The sequence below is a fragment of the Solea senegalensis genome, linkage group LG8, assembly GCF_019176455.1.
Source record: "Solea senegalensis isolate Sse05_10M linkage group LG8, IFAPA_SoseM_1, whole genome shotgun sequence".
Lineage (NCBI taxonomy): Eukaryota > Metazoa > Chordata > Actinopteri > Pleuronectiformes > Soleidae > Solea > Solea senegalensis.
In genome coordinates, this window is record NC_058028.1 from 5,282,572 (window position 1) to 5,303,397 (window position 20,826).

A 20,826-nucleotide genomic window follows, 5' to 3' on the forward strand; every position below is an offset into this window, starting at 1 on the left:
TTTTAAAAAACACAATTTTATTGACCAAAAAGGTGCAGACTGAAAACTGAGCTTATTCCAACTGTAATTTATCACCGAAAAACAAGAATTAAGATTTGTTTGTATTAGATCTTGAAGTTAATTTAGTCAAACAGAGATAATACAGCAAACTTTTGTAAATGAGCTACATTTTTAATTCTTCAATTTATACATAATTATCACTGTGTTTAATTCAACTAAATCATAAAATTTTAAAGCAGAGGTCATGCCCTTAGATGACCTTGGGGCCACTGAGCATCTTGTCTGGTCAGGAAGCGGTGGGTCAAGTGAAAAAATGTGATGATATTTCAGAGAATTTCAAAATAAAAGCATTTCTTTTGATGTGGATCAATATATAATTCACAATAAAAATAAATATGTTCATAAAAAAGATACAGAAATAACTTAATATCAATTGGAGGGCCACATGAAATTGATTTCCTTTTTTCAAAATAAACTCTTATCTAATCAGTGGTCACGGTTCAGTGATGGCGTGTCCATCAGACCACCTAGTGTCCAAATGCTTGTGTGTAGAATCTGTGTGGCTGATCCTTCATCTCAGATCTATTCTTAGAACTGATAATCATCTTAATCCAGATTTACGGGCTAAACAAGCGCTCTGAGCTTTGATAACCTGGTTGACATAAATAACTGACACTACTCTGAAGCCCGTGCTTCACCCGTGATCCTCTGAGATCGTTCACGCTGAGCTGCTCTCGGGTCAAAGGTCAGTCAGCAGTGTGAGGAGATTTAAAGGTACAGTGTGTAAAATGTAACTGAGATTATTTTTAATTTTGCAAAAAATACAAAATTGAAGTGTGCCATCATGAAATTGAATACATTGTTGTTTTCATGACACCAGAATGAGGCTTTTATACTGTATTTATATCAGGAGCTGGGTCAGCGCGACAGAAGACTTTGACTTAGACTTCCTTTTATTGTCATTGCACAGAAAACACAGCAGTGAAACTGGCAACAAAATTTCGTTGCTTGGCAACCGGAAAAAACAACAACACAGCATTGAATTGTGAGGTAGTTACTGTAAACTATGGCTCAAGAAAAAATAAATAAGTGTATATGTATATAAATATATATAAAGGTAGTGCAGAACCTCCTGCCAGACTCCAGCAGGGAGAACAGTCCATGGTAGGGGTGGGTATGGTCAGTGAGGATCTGGTGAGCTCTGGTTAGGCAGCGCCTGTTAGCAATGTCCTGGATGGGTTTGAGTGGAGTCCCAGTGATTTTCTCCACTTTCCTCAACACACTCTGCAGAGACTTCCAGTCTGAGGCCTTGAAGCTCCCAGACCAGACGGAGATGCCATTGGTCAGCAGGCTCTCGATGGACAGAAGCGTCCATTTTGGGTCATACCATGTTTTTACAGTAGCCCACATAAAGCTGCACTGGGCACAACAATGTGCATATAAATAAGATAAGATGACTTGAACTGACAAAAAATAAAAGACTTGACTTGGAAGTTAAAGACTCGGGACTTGACTTGACTTGAGACATGATGACTTGAATGACTTTATTGTTGTTCTTTCTATGTTTTCAGTTTAAAGATAAAAAAAAATTATAATATAAAATATCCATATTACCCGCTATGCGAGATCACGCTGGGACTGGCACGGTCATTAATGGATGACTACCCTGTCAATCAGTCAAGAGTGGACAGGTGCCGAGGGTGATCACGTTCGGCTTCAGAAATGTCACATTTGATGGAAAATGCCAAGTTGCTGAATGCAGGACCTGCTCCACGAAGATATCTGACAGCCAGGCGACAACATCGAACTTTGTTCGTCATTTGAAGATGCATTCTGATAAGTAAGTGTTTGTAAATTAGCTAACGTTAGCCTGTTCTCCAACTCGGCAGTTAGCTAACGTTAGCTTGATATGATACAAAATTCAGAGCTGCTAAAGTTCAGGCATTGACTGTGAGACTTTTCCCAAGCTCTTAAGCGACAAGTCCATTTTCTCATGCAGTGAAAAACAAAGACATTGCTAAAAAAGTTCACTTGGCGGCGCGAAAAGAGGAAACTGTCAGACATGAAACAGTATTGAAGTAACTTGAGTACATGAATCGGAGGCTAACTTCGGCGTCGTCTCAATTAAGTCAATATGGCTTTAACATTTAGTAAATGTGGCTTGAAATTGAGTAATTACAAACAGTAAATGAAGTAAATATCAGTTAGCAATTGAGTAAATGGTTTTAAGATGGAGCAAATTAAATATAATTTTTAAATGGAGTAAATTTAAGTAAGTAAAACGGTAAAAGAAGTAAATATATTAAACCGTACATTATTTAATACAACTATGCCGTTATTTTATAGGTATTATAAACAGGATACTGCAGGTAAGACTGCGATAATAAGGTGACTTGACTTGCCCAAGACAAAATCACTTGGGACTTGCTTGAGACTTGTACATGTGTGACTTGATCCCTTGCGTCTGACAAATACAATCAAATCCAGATAACACTGTATTGTATGTATATGTATATTTTATCCAGATAAAATAAATCCTGTTAAATTGAATATAGCCCTATTTTTAATAAATATATGTGTTCCAAAAGGCTCAGAAAAACAATAGACAGCGAATGAATTGAATTTTGTGCATGTAGTTATTTAAAGTTGTGTGATATTTCATAAGCGTCTCAGTGTGCGTGCAGTCGTTCCTAAATATCCTGTTAAGAGGATCAAGTCTGTACAGAGGAATTCCCTCAGTCATTTAATTTCCTGGAGAATCCCCCTGTGACATTTGTGAGAGGGAAGACACCCACATGTGTGAAATGTGTGTCACATGTTATCTGTATGACACGTGTCTTATAAATAAAGTTTGATTGATTAATTGATTGACAGACCATTTACCATCTAACACATAAGAGTTTCAACCTGATGGAAACATCTGTAACCATGGATCAAATAATCTGTCATTCATTTAATCGCCAGCTATTGATTTTTACAACAATCCTACCATTTATATATACATGTAGAATAACTTAATAAATTACAACAAAGTAGTAATCTTAATTACAAAAAATCTCAAACTATTTTGAAAAAAGATTAATTGTTTTTTTTTTTGTATTTAAAACAAATTATTCAAATGTTCTTAAATGCTTAACTTGCTCATTTCAATTAAGAAAGCATATATTCATTCATCTTCTACCACTTTATACTTCAAATGAGGGTCTTGGGGGATAAAGCAATCATTAAAACTGAATCATATTGGCTTGTGGACATCATTATTTTGAGGTTTAGGAAATGCAGATTAACATATTTTTTTTTTCAACATTATTGACCAAACAACAAAATAATGAATTGAGAAAATAAACAATAGATTAATCGATTAGGAAAAATCAAGTTATTTACAGCCCTATGTTGCATATCTGAGTCTCAAATCTGCGGAAACTGGCATCCAGCCTCACCTCAGCCAGAGATCATGCAATGTCCTCAGGTTCTTGGAAGAGTCTGCACTTATCTCATTAAAGACAATATCTGCTTTAGACTTTAAGCTTCCGTCACTCGCAGTTGCACGAAGGTTCAGGTGGATGTCAGTGCGGTCAGTGCTCTGTATGAACACTGTCCTCTCCTCCAGCGCTCTGCAGCACTCTGGACAGAAAAACGACAACAAAATAATAATAATAACCGTCACAGTTCTCTGGGAATAATGGGAGGAAACTGCTCAAACCTGGACGATATCCTGGAGGAGGACATGCACCACTGGTACACCAAGTTCATGAGAGAGTCTCCCTCAGGTCTCATCACGCTCTTTGAGCTGAAGACGATGCTGGAAATGAAGGGGATGACAGAGGAGGCCAGCAGCTATGTCGACCAGGTCTTCTACACCTTTGACATGGACGGGGTGAGGAAAACACTCCTACTTTATGTGGAATAATGTGATTTTATTTACCAATTTTCACAAAACCACTTATTTCTGAGAGAAAAAGGAGACAGTTGCCCTAGTATCACACATGATGGGGGACAGTACCAGTGGAAAATAAGGGGAAAATGTAAAAAATTATAAGATTATTTTAAGATTACTGACACTGAGTCTGGGGCACCTTCACAAAGAATTGTAACTAAATTCATTCTACATCTGTAATTATTCAAGAATGTATTAAATATATATCACCATGTTTCTGGCAGAAAACCATAGTTATTTGAGTTATTTGCACTTCTGGTTATTCATCAGCATGATTTGAATGTCAATAGTCAAATACATTTACATAGTTTATGAATCACTTAAACCAGAGGTCAGCAGGAATGAAAGAAAAATGCATGTGCAAATAAAAATAAATAATGATACTGCAAATAATTTGTAATTTGTAGCAAAAGAATAATGTACAATATCTTATTGTGAATATATTGTAATATTTCTTTCACTGACTGAATATTTCACTTGTTTTTTCCTTTATGAATCTTTTGCAGGACGGCTACATAGACTTTGTGGAATATATTGCGGCAATAAGTTTATTACTGAAAGGAGAAATAAACCAGAAACTAAAGTGGTACTTTAAGCTCTTCGATCAAGATGGAAACGGGAAAATAGACAAGGAGGAGCTGGAAACCATATTTAAGGTATTTAAAGTATATATTCTCTTTAAAAACTTTTCTTTTTCATGCTCAGTTTGAAAGGAATTCAGTTTGGCAGCTTATGATTCCTTGAATCGTGAAGCTTAGCTGCTCTAAAGCTAAAGAGTGGAAACTGGGTTAACTGGCCGTGAGCTAGAAGAGACATCTAATCTGAGGAGTTTCTCATCTGACCCCAAATCTAAACATGTCCTTGTCTATTACGCACTTCACTGTTCAAGGATGTCGTCACCTAATTATTCTCGTAAATATGATTTAACCTGCAGTTCAACTCAGACGGCCTCACACCACAGTTGTAGTTGCTGTAGAAGATTCAGTAAATGCTTGTGAATAGACAGGATTAGAATTAACATTTAACTGTGTTTACTCGTCTTTTAGGCAATTCAGGATATCACCAGGAGTTACGACATCCCTCCTGAGGAGATTGTGACGCTAATCTACGAGAAAATCGACGTCAACGGAGAAGGTAACAGATATTTTGAGGGGGCGTGTGGGGAAAACAGACCTGGGGGGGGCCTTAAATTAAACTCATAACCCTCATAATACCATTCCACAAACTGCTAATGGGCCATTTGCACAGCAGCCATCACAGGTGTAAATAATCAAACTAATGATGGCTGAGTTCTATTTAGCCTCCTCAGTTTAAGCATATTTTTAGCTGTAGAAACATGGAGGCACAAGATAGTCGTCACCTTGCCTAAAGTACATATGAAAGGCTTATGGTGTGTTCTAGTTTTAGTTGGAAGACAATTATTCAGTTTCAGTTTCTAGTCAAACGTTGCAACTAAAACACTCAACTGATAGAGGATTCTAAGGTGGCTGCCACCTGAGTCTGCAAAAAAACAACAAAACACTTAATTGCACTTTTGTCTCATTTGTTTCACATTAAGTCAGTCAAACACATAGTATTAATCAGTTTTTATCAGTAGACATGTTGCTAAGCTGTTTGTGTGAGTAAAATACTGTGTAGAACATGTTGTTGTTAACGACTGGTAGGCTAACAATGGCTAATACTGGCTTGCTAGCCCAAGATATTCAAACTTCTCAACTGGAAGCGGTTGTTGTGACTTCATCTAAATGGAATGCACTTTAAATGTGAGGTTGTGAAAAACCAAAAACAAATAATTTGTATTTTAAGCCACTGTTCATTAACAGAAACATGTGTAGTGTATTCAATTTCTGCCAATAAACCCTAAATGTTACACACTAGACCTCAGCAATGCTAACACATGTATAAAATTAAGTTGTGGTTAATTTATTAAAAATAATATAAGATGCTACACAGATGGTTGTGTTTATTAAACATACATTTGGTTTTGTGTTGACTTATTTTGGCCAAAGCACTCACACAGTAGTACAAGGGCCTATTGGAATTCCTGGAAAACAAAAATTTCTCCTAAAAGAATCTTATATTTGAGCTACTAAACTTTGGTTCAAATGGGCGAAAATGTTTAGAAAATTAGGGGAATACGCAAAAGTGTTGTAAAATGGCTCTATAGTGCCCCCCCAAGATGAAACCTGATAGGACAAAGCTGAAACTAAGTTGAACCAAATTTTAAGACATTTGGCTGAAACATGTCACAGCCCAAGACAAATAAAAAAGTCTATTGCAACCATGGTCTCAGAACAACAGGAAGTCTAACTTTTTTGAATTTGCCGTCACCATCGTGATGTGCTTATTTCTTAAATTAACAAACCCGTCTGAACACATTAAATATACCAACATCCAAAAATGTCAATTTGAAAAGTTATCCCAAGGTCTTGCAGATTCAAAAGGGCGTGGCCACAGCAACCCTCGGAATTTGGGCAAATTTTGTCTGTAACTTTGCTGTACATTGACCAATCTGCTTGAAACTAGAGACCCGGTCAGAAAACATCAGCACATGAAGCTAACAACTATAATAATAATAATAATAATAATAATTATTATTATTATTATTATTATTAAGCATTCTGAAGAAACTACAAGCTAATATGTAATAAGTCCCTGCTGTGTTGTGTCTTCAGGTGAGCTGACACTCGAGGAATTCATCAGTGGAGCAAGGAATCATCCTGACATCATGGACATGCTCAGCAAGATGATGGATCTCACCAACGTCCTGGAAATCATTATCAGAGGTCAACCTCAGAAATCTCTGAAATGAGCTTTATCCAGCTTGAGTGTGTGGACTGTGGGCTGACAGAAAGCTACAGTGTTGATGAAAAGAGTGACAGAGTGAAATAAATCCACCTCTGTTGAAGAGAGTTGAGTGACGAGTCCCACAGCAAATATGACCTTCCCTGAACGCTCCACATGTGGTGAAAGGACTTAATCCTCTTCCTCCTGCTTGTGTTCTCACACACACGATGGTGGCCCTTTGGTTTTGTTGAGGTTTAAAATCAGATTGTGTTTGGAGAGTCTCAGTGAGGACTGACTCGCCTGCCTTGCCAGGTTCCCATCGTGCTTCTCATGAATGGCAAAGAGCAAATCACTTGAATTTATGTAATTTTCAGTAGCGAACTGAGCTGGAAAATGCTGTTTGATTTTCTTCTTGGTTTGTTAAATACCACAAAGCCAAGTGCGGTCAGTCCAAAAAGTCATTTGTATGTCTGCAACGATATTAGAACATATTGAATTCACATTTTAATTCTGAGAAAATTCTGTTGAAGACAAGTGCAAAACTCACTTTACTGTATTTGGATGTTCAGATGTTAACACTATGTTGTTACCACGCAAAACACGTAGTGGCATTGTTTGTTCTTCATTTTGTTTGTTGGCTTGTGTTCAAAAACTGGATAGTGAATAATATTCATCTTTGTGTACATGAAATGTAATTTTTCTAAATATTTTTGCTGCAATTAAGGTCACATTGTTGCCTTAAAAACATCAATACAATGTTTTTCCTTAAAAATTTCCCTTTTGTTTATTTTTCAGTGCTCACACTGACACAATTTACTGTCTTTGATTCAAAACTGGAGTGAAGTGCAACAATATCACACATGGAATGGGAAAGTTTTGCCATTTGTATGTCATACTCATTTACTGATATAGTCACTGATAAGATGGTGAAAGAGCTCAATGACGCCATCTTGTGAGCAAGAATTTAAAAGACACACTGGTAACAAATTTGAGTTGACTACAAACAAATGACACATGTTTTTGTCTTTTTAACTCTTACATTTCCTCGCCTGTCGTTCTTTCACCTTAGATTTCATTGCACATATTTCATCACTTAATTCACGTATGGTGAAAAGTCAAGTTTCTTTAGAACACTGTCAACAGGATAAATGATTTGGAAGTATTGTAGTTTAAGAAATGCAAAAGAAACTTGTCAGGACTGATGATATAGGTTGCCATGTGCTTGTTGTTATTATCACGTTTCCATGTGAAAACTGGTCTTGAATAGAAAATAGAAACCGCTGCCTGTTGTCAAACATAACCATAACTATAGAAATACTGAATATCACTTTACATTACATTACATGTCATTTAGCAGACGCTTTTATCCAAAGCGACTTACAAAAGTGCATTTAAACATTTGGGTACTTCATGAAGAGATTTCTTCTTTGACTCAATCTATGAATTTGGTATTTAGAAGTGAAAACCTGGAAATTGAATGATCGACATCAGCATTTCTATTTGAGTGAAAAAAAAAACCAAAACGGCTCGATCTTTTCTTTTTTGTGACCAAACATCCAAGTTCTGCCTTTGACATTTTATCTTTAGACATTCAAAGAATCTGAGGTTTAACTGTATGAGATGACCAACAAATGTAAACACAGTTGACCTTGGCTTAAGGCCAGTTTTTCCTCTACTTTGGATCAAAATTTGACATGCCTCAGCTCACCTTGTAGCTTCAACCACGTGCGTGTGGTTAATGATCTTTTTATGGCCAAAAACAATAGAAACTCTGAGAAATCGAAGGTTGTGCAAATCAAATAGAGATAACGGTTTGACTCCAAATAGCACCCAAACCTGTTCCTAAAAGCATCGGACGATGCGGTTGCATAACAACGTTGATCAACCCACCTGTGCTTATCATATAAGTTCACCACTACCTGCTACACATCTCTGCACTGCAATCCGCTTCCTACCACCTGCCACCACAGCAGAGGAACAGCTGAAACCATCCAACTTAAACCATGCAGTTTGCCGACGCCAATTTCAGCAAGAGCAGCCTTCTCCTGGCTGTGAGGCGATACAGCTCAGCGGTGAGTGACATGGAGCAAACCATTCTGCTGCCCAGCCTGCTGCGAGACGTGCCCTCTGACGATGTGTGGGACGGCGAAGAGGCAGAGGAGACGTGTGAAGACCTGTACACAAACTACATGATGCTAAAAAACATAAGAAACACAGTGGAGAGTGGCCTGCTGCATCTGGGCGACCGCAAGATCGAGGACAGCGTGGTGCTCCACCAAACCCTGGAGCCACTTTTGGACACAGACCCTCAAGTTCTGTTTTGCTTCCACCTGAGGGGACTATTTTCTGTGATGAACAGCCTCACCAAGAAGTCTCAGAGCCTGACTGAGAAATATATGGACCTCATTGGAGTCACAAAGTAGAGAACACATGTGGACATGAAGGAACAAGAATATATCAAATGTCTACACTGGTTGGATCCAGTGGCCCCCAACAAATGTGGAATAAACATGCACTATCAGAACTAATACTTTGTTTATCTTTGTTTGTTAACAGCAATAACGCCTTGGAAACTATCTTTAGATAGTTCCACCCTAGAGCTGATCCTGTTCCTGACAAATGCTAAATTTTACACACATCAGAAATGTTCTCTGCTCAAATTCAATCCAAACAATAAAAAATAAAATTTTGTGAGGAAATGATCAATCTTTTGGTGTTTATTTTATTTACATAGGTATATTTCACACAATAATGACAAAAAGACCACAGCAGACAAATGGCAGCCTGCAAATCTTCTTTCTTCCTTCTCACCAGCTGCCAAAAGCTTAACGGATCGGATGGAAAGGCTCATTAATCTCTGCAAAGGTCTTCACTTCTGTTGATGCAGGAGGCAAACAGGGTAAAAAAAAAAAGGGTAAACAAAAGAGAAACAATTCATTTACTTAAATGCACATAAAGCTTCAGAAATTATGGCACAAACTACACAGCAAAGCATTTTTTTAAATGCATAGCACTATTAAAATTAAATGAAAAACAAGAGAAATTATCTCCTACCTAACATACATTACAGTCTGAATTCAGTACATGTTTAATGGCTATTATTTGATATGCAGACAATTAAGCAAAAACTGTACCAGCTTCCCTGAACAATCAATTCATTTAATAAACCAAAATCAGAATAACTTTGTCTGTCGTGAAATAAAATCGTCATGTATATCCATTTAAATGATTTCCTTTGTATGTATCTTTAAGCACATCTAGTCATCCCTATGTATGGAATATGCTACAAAGCAAACCTGAATTGCCTTACTAGTCTTATAAAACTAGTAAAATATAATAGTAAAGTATCTTAATGTAAAGTGGCATAGTGTATATGGATGTTATGGAGGGAATTTGAGGTGAAGGAATGTTTCAAATGAACAACATAACAACAATATCAAAAAGAACATCAATAAAAACCAAACACAGGAACTACCAAGAGTGAAAGTTCACACCAGGTGCAATAAAATAAATCATATTACTGTGAGAAAGAAAAGTGCACTTGACTTAAGATGTTTATGTATAAAACCTTACCCTTTGGTACAAACTCCTCAGGGTGAAATTTCATGTACTTGATCATCTCCCGGTCATGATTGGCGTATTTGTAGTTTTCCAGCTTTGTTACGTGGTAACCGATGAACCAGCCGATAGTTGCCAGCAGGACTTGTCGATGGACACCTAAACAGAAAAAAATACATTAATAGCACACATCATGACGATGCTTTGACAAATACTAATCTGTTATTGGTAATTTAACGAGTAATCCTGCGATTATGCCAGGAAACATTCACATTCAAGAAGATGAAACACCAAGAAAACTTGATTTAATTATTCAAAATTAATCAATTATCAAAATAGCTGATGTAAGCGATTTAGTAAGCGGTTAATAATCAATGCAGCCCTTCCTGTCACTTTAACTACGTTGGACTATTTTCTAAATGCGTCGTGTCAGGTTATTTTCCCGTTTCCATACATTCTAAATATCAATTACTTAAAATTTCAGGATTAAGTGTTAAAAACTTTGAGTCTGACAGCGAATTAGCAAACATGCTAACCTGACTTTAGCGGCGGCCTGAGGTTGATAGCATTGTGTAGCATCGCGGTGCACCAGCCAATACCGCCCAACCACAGCGAGGTCCTGTTCAGGATCCCCGGGGGAGGAAGAGACTTCGCCTCGTCTGGAATAAATCCCATGGCGAGAAAAATGTTCCCACTATCAGACTTTAAGAATTGCCTCGTCCCTGCGGTTCAGACTCAGATGCTACTATCACCTCACAGAGGAGGAAGTCAAGGGCACGACGTGCAATCGTGAAAACACGTCCGGGCTAAAACATTTCAAACAACTCAGTTCCGCCAAGACTGTTTCCTAGCAACCAAAAATAAAGTAAAAACAGGATAAAAGATTAGTTTGTCACAACCTACTGAAACATAAATAATAATGACAATAATAATACTATAGATTAAATACTCCACGTGTTAGAAGGGAATACTTACACGAGAAGCAACCTTTAGTACTATGTACGTCTAGCTAGTGACACCCCAGCTAATAATGTCTGGTTCCCAGAACTATCTGGGAACGTTCCCTGTAGGTTTATCCTCTATAGAACCTTTATAGAACGTTCTCTTTTGGTTCCCAGAACGTTCGGACAAAATGACTTTAATCTCGGAAATCTGAGATTCTGATTTTTTTTCTCTCAGTTATCTTACATTAGTCAGAATTCTGACTTTTTTCCCCTACTTTTTTTTAATATTGTTTCACTTTCTTAAAAAAATATTTTTTTTCCTCAGAATTCTGACTTTTTCCTTGGAATTCTATTTTTTTTATTTTTTTAAATGTTGTAAAAAAAAAAATAATCACATGTGGCCATAATCCTCTTCCATAATTGTAGATGTTTACACATTATAATGTAAGTTTTGTTTTCTGTTTTCTAGTAATTATTTACTGAGTTACTCTGAATGTGAGCAGATGACATCATAGAGTGCAGTCCTCTTCCACCTCCTCCTCCTCCTCATCATCATCACAGAGGCTGCTCCTGCTTCTGCCTCTGCTGCTTCCACAGCCGCAGGAATTATGCTCTTCTTTCCATCTGTGGTTTCCCCAGTTTGATGAACAAACCTATGCAAACCAAGTAGTTATCAGAGCGGGGATCTCCCCGTGTTTGTGGTAAGTGGGAACAGTTTTATGTGTTTTTTTATTCCTCTCAGGTGCTGCAGATTGAGCCAAAATGGCTCCACAGTCTCACGCTAGCTGCTGTAGCTACTGTTGTTGCTAGCTTAGCCTCGCCTTAAATGGCCCTCAACCCACAGCAGTATAAGGCAATGTTACTTTTAAACAAAACCAAACAAAGAAACACGTAATGTTTGGTCAGACTGTGCGCATTGTTTACATTTTACATTAACAATAAAAACAACAAGTGGAAACGGGAAGGAAGGAAGGAAATGCGACACCGGGAAAACTGTCATTTACATTCAGCAGAATCACAGCGACAAATAATGAGCAGCTGTATCTTTTAACTGACCTTTAAACATGTATACTGTTCTGTAAACAACTGTTGACTTTACTGTTTACTCTTCTACAAGAGAAATGCTGTGTTTATTTTACATACAGGCTTGAGTTTTTTTAATGTAAAATAACGGAGCAGATGCAGAGAATGTACTGCAGAGACAGAGAGAGAAGACTGAAACTGTTTATTTATGTGCATTATTGAGTTCTTGTTTGCTACGTTGAAAAATGTTGATAGTTGTTTACCAAACCTGGAATTGATGGTGTTCTCAAATGTTTTGTTTTGTCCTCAAACCAAAATTTATTTTTGTTTTATATTTTTATAATTGTTTTGTTATATGGAACATAGAAACCAGAACATCTTCACATTTAAGAAGAATAAAAATTAGAAAACATGTTTTAATTATTGAACAAAAAACCCCACATAAACCGATGAATTGATTATCAAAGTAGTTGATTAATAATTACTTAATTGCATAATTGTTGCAGCCTATAATCAATGAATCTGTCAATTATTGTCCCAGTTAAACAAGTACTTGTTTGGTCCGTAAAATGTTGATCAGTGTTTCCTAAACCTGGAAATGATTGTGTTCTCAAACGTCTTGTTTTTTCCACAAACTCAGTTTCAATTAAAGATGAGCTGATATGATAATCGGTATCAGTGTGGATACTGTTCCAAAATTACTAGATTGGATGCAGACAGATAAAAATGTAAAGTCCCATAGAAATATGTAAATAAAAATCTGTAACAGCATTTTAGCTGAATCATGTTTTGGGCTGTTAATTTCTTCTTCAAAGGGGAGAGTAATACTTGTGACACACATTCAGAGTAAAATCATGCTTTTCATGCTTAAAGTAGATAATAACTTCATAAATAAATCTTCTTAATTTCATGATTTACTATAATTTGGCAGCATTTGCACGGTGTTTACATGTTACGGTGTAAAACAACCGAAATGAGAAAATAGAGACGAAGGAAATGCAACACCGGGCAGCTCAATTAAACCCTGTTATTAAATAAAAACATGAAATAATCACATTTTCTCCTCAATAAATGGTCAAATTAAATACAGTAGTTTTATACTTTATATTAAGGTCACAGAGAATATTTATTCACAATAAAGCAGTGTTTTCTCGTTGTGTGCTCAGGTTCTGTTTTTGGTGAAGCGTGATTTTACCGACTGTGTACAATCTATGAATGTTTTGTGTGCAAAATGGATTATGTGCAGTTTTGTGTTTGTTTTACTTTAACTGGGGAGGTATTTACTTGTGCAGCACTTGGGTCCAAGACAATTAAGTGTATTGTTTTATTCCTTATCAAAGAGTCTCAATATAGAAATTAAATTCAGTTAAATTATTTAAGTTTGACCAGGACTTGGACAATCTTGCCCAATCAATGTTAAATTGACCAATTATGATTCAAAACAGGAATCATGTAAATTAGAGTGTTATTATATATTATATTTATTTATTTGTAATCCTGGAGGAGGAACAGTTCCACACAATGTGTGTTTAAAAATTTTGGTTATTTCATTTTCACAAGTACATATTATGTTGATTTCAAAATAAAATGCCATAATTTTATTAGAATACAAAGCACTATTTTTGTGCTTTTTTGTAGATGATTCAGTCCAGCAGTGTTTTTGCAAGATTACACGTGTTGTAAGACAAATGTAAGTTATGTAAAAACATGTCTTGTGTTGTTGTTTCTTAAAATTTCAAGATCTTCCTTGTGATGCAGCATCAGCATCAAATATGGCATTTAATCAGAATTTGTCTGATTAATGTAAATAATTGATAATCAGAGACGAGGACAGTTTTATTTTGCACATTCAAACATTTCTCAGTGTTGTTGTGACACACAGATGAAGGGGATGTTTAAACTTTGATGTCTGTTGATCTGTACGCTTTGTTCTGAACAGTTTTTAATGGCCTGTAATTTATTCAGAGTGCGTTCAGTCATCTCTCCCCTTTTTGTGTTTTATCCTCGTCCTCGCCCCTCAGTTTAGGATGAGCATGGAAGATTATGACTACCTGTTCAAGATAGTTCTGATAGGAAATGCTGGAGTGGGGAAGACGTGTCTCGTGCGGCGCTTTACTCAGGTTTGTGTTCATCATTATTGACAGGAGGTCATGCAGATTTAAAAAAAAATATATTTCAAATATTGTTCAGTGAAATAAAAATTTTTTCGTTTTCAGGGCCTTTTCCCACCTGGACAAGGGGCTACTATCGGAGTAGATTTCATGATTAAAACTGTGGAAATCAAAGGGGAGAAGGTCAAGGTATATGATCTTTTTTAATTAAACTTTTCCTAAGATATAGCTGTTTACACATATCTGTAATAATCTATATAACCTGGAGATGAATGAATATCCATGCTATACTTGACTTGACTTGACAAACTGCATTAATCACAAAAGTTATTCCCCCTCATGACCGTCTGACAATTCCACATCTTTAACATAATACAGTTGAAACCAGAAGTTTACATACACTATATAAATAGACACATATGCCTTATTTTCTCACTGTGACATGAAATCAGACAATCACTTTTCCTGTTATAGGTCCGTTAGGATTACCAAAATTATTTCTATTTGCTAAATGCCAGAATAATGAGAGAAGACAATTTTTTATTACTTTCTTCAAAGTCAGAAGTTTACATACACTAAGATTACTATGCCTTTAAACAATTTGGGAAAGCCCAAATGAAGATGTCATGTCTTTGGAAGCTTCTAACATTTGAGTTAATTAGAGACACACCTGTGGATGTATTTTAAGGCACACCTGAAACACACTGCTTCTTTGTGTAACATCATGGGAAAGTCAAAAGAAAGCAGCCAAGATATCAGGAAGAGAATTGTGGACTTGCACAAGTCTGGTTCATCCTTGGGTGCAATTTCCAGATGCCTGAAGGTGCCACGTTCATCAGTGGCCATCACAAAGCCCTGATCTCAATCCTATTGAAAATGTACGGGCAGAGCTGAAAAGACATGTGCGAGCAAGGCGGCCTATAGTTACACCAGTTCTGTCAGGAGGAATGGGCCAAAATTCCTGCCAACTATTGTGAGAAGTTGTGGAAGGATATCCAAAACGTTTGACCCAAGTAATACAGTTTAAAGGCAATGGTACCAAATACTAATGAAATGTATGTAAACTTCTGACTTTGAAGAAGCTTCTGACTTTGAAGAAGGTAATAATAATAAAATTGTCTAAAATGATCCTTCTCATTATTATGGCATTTAGTAAATAGGAATAATTTTGATAATCCTAACGGACCTAAAACAGGAAGGCGCAATATTTGTTAAAGCCAAACTATCATTTTAGATTAATTACTGTCTTGATGCATACACATCTTTATCTACAGACTGAAGAGAACACCTTTGTTTCTCATAGATCTGCACAAATATCACACGGGTATAATTTAAAAAATGAGAGTGATGATGTAAAAAAACATTCCCATTCCTTCTTGATATCACAACTGCAATTCCTGTCAAAATAATCACAATTAGATATTTATTTAAAGTCATTCAGCCCTAACATTTAATACGTGGTTTGGGAATGCTGCAATAATCGCTATAAAAACTAGAATTACGCTTCTCTGGATACAATATGGAACATTTGCGATCCATTCAAATTTGTTTGGAAGTGATTTTGTCAGGTATATGATTTTTTCCCTTTTTTCCCCCCAAATACGTTGATGATTTGTCATAGTTAGGATGGACAGATGCTCACTCTGCTTCAAATGTCTGTTTCCCAGCTGCAGATATGGGACACAGCTGGACAGGAGAGATTTCGCTCCATTACTCAGAGTTATTACCGCAGTGCCAACGCCCTCATTCTTACGTATGACATAACCTGTGAGGATTCCTTCAGGTGCCTTCCAGAGTGGCTGAGGGAGATTGAGCAGTACGCCAACAACCAGGTGGTGACTATATTAGTCGGTAAGTGAACTTAACCTTCTTCTTTGGAAACCAAATAACGTGATGTATTTTACTTGAACTTGACCTGGGGGGGTTTTCTTGAGTCGGTATAAATTCCTGAACTGGGATCAGCCACAGTTTCTATTTTTTTGAACTTTTCTTTTATTAGTTTCATAATGTTCAACTTAAATCCAAGTACATATTCATCACTGTTCAACCCAAGGAGGAAAAAAAGTTAAATTTACAACTAGGGAACGCTTTTAAAGAGCGCAAAACTCTGCCAAGGCCGCTCAGTTTCCCACAGTGTCAGTGCAGATCAAGATTTCAGACTATGAGCTTCTTATGGCTGCAGTAGATTCTTTTCATCTGTAATCTGATTAGTTGTTAGGTCCATAAAATGTTGAATATTGTTAATGGCTGTTTCCCAAAAAAACAGAAATGACAGTATGTTGGTTTCAAATGTCTTGTTTGGTCCACAAACCAAAGTTATTGTGTTTTAATGCTTTCCTTTTATTATTTTGCGGCAAACAAACTAGAAAATATGCACATTCAAACAGGGGAATAATCAGAGAACTTTCCGTAAAATACTCATTACATGATTCTTTTCAAATAATAAAGACATTTTTTATCAGAGTTACTGATGGCTGTTTCCCAAAAAACACAAATGATGTTGTTTTCAAATGTCTTGTTTAGTCCACAAACCAAAATGATTGAGTTCTAATGCTTTTCTTTTATTGTTTTGGGCCAAGCAACTAGAAAATATTCACATTTAAAGGGCTTTTTCAACCATTTTTTTCCCCCTTGGTCAAATGAAGAAGAGTCAGAATAAATTTGACCAGTTTTTATTTTATTTGTTAGATTTTTTTTCAGATCTTTTACTCAAAAAACTTGACAGAAACACAGTAAAGAGCAGCGTAGGGCTTTTATTTTCTTTGAAGGAAGTGACTTTGACATTTATCTCTGGAAATTAGTAAAATGTATATTTTTTGGTTGAAGTGGCAGCATCAGAGAACTTGTCGTAAAACACTTATTACAGGATTCTTTTCAAATAATAAATACATTTTTATCAAGAGTTACTAAGGAAAATGTTGAAAACTATTCTGTCTCACAGGGTTAACAATTGTTTTCAGAAAATCCTGTCTCTGCATCTGTATCCACATCACCACCAAAACTGAATATTTCTTTTTCCCTTGGGTCATATTTTACATCACCCTAAAACACAATTTCATCCCAGTCCGTGCTAATATACATTTTGACACTTAGTTTGATAGTTTTGAGTTATGCTGCTCTCAGACAAACGAGGCCAAAGACATCACCGTCTTGGTGCAATAAAGTCAAAATGAAAACAGACAGAGTTGTAAGTGAAACCGTTAAAACATACTGTGTCCAGACTTTTACTGTACATCGTTTCTCAAAAGGTCAGATCGAGAAACGGATTCCACATATTTCACCGCTGAAGGTTTTTTTTCAAACAGGAAAATAACTGAAGTCAAATAATTCTGTCAGGTATTTGACCCACAAACATCTTAAAGCTCTTCAAAGTCTACATTTTTAATCCAGTGATGATGTTATTTGGTAGATAAAGTCTAATTCTGTCTCTAAGCAGCAGTTTCTGAGTAGGTTTTTTCATGATGTACATTTTAAAGTGTGTTCTTGGTGGATTTTTCTTTTAACAGAAATAATTCTGATCAGGAATCAAAAATCTCTCGCAGTGTCCGCGCTCACATCTATCACACACGCCCACCACATTCCTTTTTCTTCTTTTTCTCCACCCACCACTGTTCAGAAAGACCATCTGTGTCTTTATTTGCAAAGCCACCTTGGAGCTGTGCTACCGAGCGAGAATAGAGGCCAGTTTAGCGAGTCTAAAATACAGAATGACCCTGGTCCAGACCAGGTTCTGTTTAGGGAAATCGGCACAAAAAAAACATTCAGCATTTGAATTAATTGGACAGGGTTTCAAGATCCTTATGAAATCCAAAATTTAGGTGCAGAAATTTATTTTTTGGGAGTTTTATGTTATGTTTTTTTCTCATTGAGTGAATTCCTTCTTAGTGAAAAAATATAAAAGGTAGTGAAAAATATGCCCTATATACCCTAAATATAAAATACAATACAATTAAACATATACAAATGCTTTCAGCTTTATTGCAATATCACATGTAAATAAATGCTCAGTTTTTAACCACCATCTTGATACTTATTCCCTCTGACTGAAGATTAAAGTTTTGTTGATTCAGCTCAGTTGACCAAAGCCAGGCTCAGCCCTCGTCTGTCTCTGTCCATGTCTTCCAGGTAATAAAATAGATCTGGCAGAGAAGCGGGAGGTTCTCCGACAGAGGGCTGAAGACTTCGCAGAGGCTCAGAGCATGCTCTATCTGGAGACCTCGGCCAAAGAGTCCGACAACGTGGAGAAACTGTTCCTGGACCTGGCCTGCGAGCTCATCCGAGAGGCCAAGCAGAACAAGCTGGACAACAATGACACTGCCCCGATGCCCGGCGAGGGTAAAACCATCAATTACTTGAGCTGCTGCAGTCTCAACTAGAGAGACTCACGTGACTGGAGAGCCCCCGATGCCTCTGTCCCTCTAAGATGGCATCCAGCCTCTCAGTTATTTCATTTCGAGTCCATTACCTTTTTTAAAAAAGCTGTTACAAGGGAGTTAGTCCGCTTTAGTTCAGCTTTCCAGGCGCTATTTTAAGACACCGCCATTCCGGAGAACATTATCCTCAGTGCAACAGGATATAAAGTTACGTTTGTCTGCCTGGCGTGTCCAGGAATCTTCAGTAGGGCTCTCAATTTTGTCCACTTCATGCTGAAATAGCAGAATTTTATTCCTGTTTGCAGTTTCATTTCATTCATTCAGCATCAGTGTTTTCACCACCAGCAGTATTATTATATGAGTGAAAAGCTTAACCAGGTGTTTTGTTACAGATTCAACAAAGCTGCCATGACTGGAGGTTTTCGGTTAATGTTTATACACATATGCGTGTAAGTCTGATCGAGTTGCAAAAAACAAAAAGCTTTTCAGGCTTTTTCTGTGGGATCAGTTGCACAATTAATTACAGAAGCTTATTTCTGCCACACCAGCTAAACAAAAACAGATCAGTATCATGTTATAACGTGATAAGTTTATTGTAAAACAACATACAGAAGAACCTATCTTCTATATCTTCTAAGGACAAGTTATGAAATTCATACCAGATGAGATACGATGAAATCTGAACATGAGCACATTATATACCTTAAGGTATATACATATACATATACATACACATATACACATATGTAGGTGGGTACACATATGACTACATCCGGTTTTCAAAATAAGGTGTTACCGCAAATACATGTAAAAGTATTTTCCCCTAGATTTGATGTGGGATAAAAACCTCTTCCTTCAATATGTAGTTCATTAAACATACTGCTGGACTAAGTACATGATAGACTACTGGCACAAGTACTATATTTATTGTGTACTTTCTGAGTAATCTACAGACAAAGTCCCTAAGATTAGGCCTCTTTGACCAACTTTGATGTCGGAAACTATCACATAATAATGTGACACGCATATTGTTCTAGCTATAAATTGTCACGTAAAAGCGCGATAAACAGTCATGTAAAAAAACGTGAACCATATAGTGTCCTAACAATAAACGATCACGTTAAAAACGCAGAACCTATGTTGTTCTAATGATAAACGGTCACGGATGCTCTGTTGTTATTGTGCTGGTGTTACAACAATACGCTTCCGTGCTTAATCATTCATTTCCAACAAGTTTCTCTGTTGTTGTTGTTTTTTTTTGCTCTGAGAATTGCATAAAATGTTAATTAACCTTTTCATAATCTGATATTTTTGTTTGTGTAGTTCTTTGCACCTCGCATTTACAGACTGTGAAATATTTGTTCCCAGTAGATTGTTTTTCTTGCTGCTAAGATATCTTTTAATGTCAAATAACGTTAACTGAAACACACATGCTTATAATCACTACTACACTGAAGCTGTTATTATTTTTGTGTACTATTACAGTTAGTCAGCTGATTTAGTATGAAGCAAGAGGATCTTTGAACAGTTTAATAACTTGATAAAAAAATTAGTTTTGACCATCAGCTGTAAACTTTTACCCTTTTACGTTAATATTTCTGCTTAGTTTTTTTTTAACCGTTTGTTCAAGTAGTTTTTGTACGGCTTGTTGTATTTACTCTTTTATTGTGAAATTTGATTGCCCTGCATGTTTTTGCCAATTTGTAGCGTCTAACTTATATATTTTTTGCCATAACTGTCATGTACTGTATTGCACAATGCCGTATACTGCACACTTATTATTTGTTATTGTAGCATTTTTGTTGTCTTTAGTTGTACAGACTTGGAGAACATTTTGGCACTTTTGCTTTTATACTTTTGTTTGTTTGTTTTTTTCAATAATCCCTTTGTACAACCGGCGAGCGTTTTTGTTTTGCCTTTTTATCTTGAAATGTAACAGCATTGACTGTTGTTTCCTTGCATCTTGTCAACACAGTATAAGAAATACAAAGGAAAACACTAATGGGATGTTGTGCTTTTTTTCCTTTTTGTGTACCAAATAATCTCTAAAACTACTCTGTATATTAACATTAAATAGTTGCACAAAATGTTTG

The 20,826-nt window shown here is 36.4% G+C and overlaps 4 protein-coding genes across 6 annotated transcripts; 3 read left to right on the forward strand and 1 right to left on the reverse strand.

The window, feature by feature from the left end:
• The first annotated feature begins 1,621 nt into the window (after positions 1-1,621).
• Positions 1,622-8,049, forward strand: guca1c (guanylate cyclase activator 1C). 3 transcript variants are annotated; one of them, XM_044032709.1, is made up of 5 exons: positions 1,622-1,840; positions 3,611-3,877; positions 4,444-4,593; positions 4,984-5,071; positions 6,613-8,049. In XM_044032709.1, exons 2-5 carry the CDS (start codon positions 3,683-3,685, stop codon positions 6,747-6,749), a joined length of 570 nt encoding a protein of 189 aa, XP_043888644.1. In that variant the 5' UTR covers positions 1,622-1,840; positions 3,611-3,682; the 3' UTR covers positions 6,750-8,049. The 3 variants fall into 3 exon arrangements, with proteins under 3 accessions (XP_043888644.1, XP_043888645.1, XP_043888643.1); XM_044032710.1 differs by lacking the exon at positions 1,622-1,840 and having other exon boundaries at positions 3,330-3,877; positions 6,613-6,784; positions 6,827-8,049; XM_044032708.1 differs by lacking the exon at positions 1,622-1,840 and having other exon boundaries at positions 3,331-3,877.
• Positions 8,050-8,131: 82 nt separating this feature from the next.
• LOC122773791 (thyroid hormone responsive) lies at positions 8,132-9,430 on the forward strand. Its single transcript, XM_044032711.1, has one exon. It carries the CDS (start codon positions 8,728-8,730, stop codon positions 9,145-9,147), a length of 420 nt encoding a protein of 139 aa, XP_043888646.1. The 5' UTR covers positions 8,132-8,727; the 3' UTR covers positions 9,148-9,430.
• On the reverse strand, positions 9,411-11,080 carry ndufc2 (NADH:ubiquinone oxidoreductase subunit C2). Its single transcript, XM_044032712.1, has 3 exons — positions 10,819-11,080; positions 10,298-10,441; positions 9,411-9,599 (listed from the first exon to the last, which is right to left on the reverse strand). Exons 1-3 carry the CDS (start codon positions 10,955-10,957, stop codon positions 9,550-9,552), a joined length of 333 nt encoding a protein of 110 aa, XP_043888647.1. The 5' UTR covers positions 10,958-11,080; the 3' UTR covers positions 9,411-9,549.
• A 687-nt stretch (positions 11,081-11,767) lies between these two features.
• Positions 11,768-20,820, forward strand: rab30 (RAB30, member RAS oncogene family). Its single transcript, XM_044032817.1, has 5 exons — positions 11,768-11,927; positions 14,271-14,369; positions 14,466-14,549; positions 16,028-16,211; positions 18,486-20,820. The coding sequence occupies exons 2-5, from the start codon at positions 14,277-14,279 to the stop codon at positions 18,734-18,736; spliced, it is 612 nt and encodes a 203-aa protein (XP_043888752.1). The 5' UTR covers positions 11,768-11,927; positions 14,271-14,276; the 3' UTR covers positions 18,737-20,820.
• The last annotated feature ends 6 nt before the right edge of the window (positions 20,821-20,826 follow it).

Excerpts from the sequence above, each read along its gene's own strand:
- ndufc2 (XM_044032712.1), bottom strand. The coding sequence starts at position 10,957 with ATGGGATTTATTCCAGACGAGGCGAAGTCTCTTCCTCCCCCGGGGATC. Across the intron at positions 10,442-10,818 it reads CAGGCCGCCGCTAAAGTCAG|GTGTCCATCGACAAGTCCTG; the intron begins GTTAGCATGTTT and ends TTTTCTGTTTAG. Across the intron at positions 9,600-10,297 it reads TGAGGAGTTTGTACCAAAGG|AAGTGAAGACCTTTGCAGAG; the intron begins GTAAGGTTTTAT and ends CTGCATCAACAG.
- guca1c (XM_044032709.1), top strand. The coding sequence starts at position 3,683 with ATGGGAGGAAACTGCTCAAACCTGGACGATATCCTGGAGGAGGACATG. Across the intron at positions 3,878-4,443 it reads ACACCTTTGACATGGACGGG|GACGGCTACATAGACTTTGT; the intron begins GTGAGGAAAACA and ends AATCTTTTGCAG. Across the intron at positions 4,594-4,983 it reads AGCTGGAAACCATATTTAAG|GCAATTCAGGATATCACCAG; the intron begins GTATTTAAAGTA and ends CTCGTCTTTTAG.
- rab30 (XM_044032817.1), top strand. The coding sequence starts at position 14,277 with ATGAGCATGGAAGATTATGACTACCTGTTCAAGATAGTTCTGATAGGA. Across the intron at positions 14,370-14,465 it reads TCGTGCGGCGCTTTACTCAG|GGCCTTTTCCCACCTGGACA; the intron begins GTTTGTGTTCAT and ends TTTCGTTTTCAG. Across the intron at positions 16,212-18,485 it reads GGTGGTGACTATATTAGTCG|GTAATAAAATAGATCTGGCA; the intron begins GTAAGTGAACTT and ends CATGTCTTCCAG.
- LOC122773791 (XM_044032711.1), top strand. The coding sequence starts at position 8,728 with ATGCAGTTTGCCGACGCCAATTTCAGCAAGAGCAGCCTTCTCCTGGCT.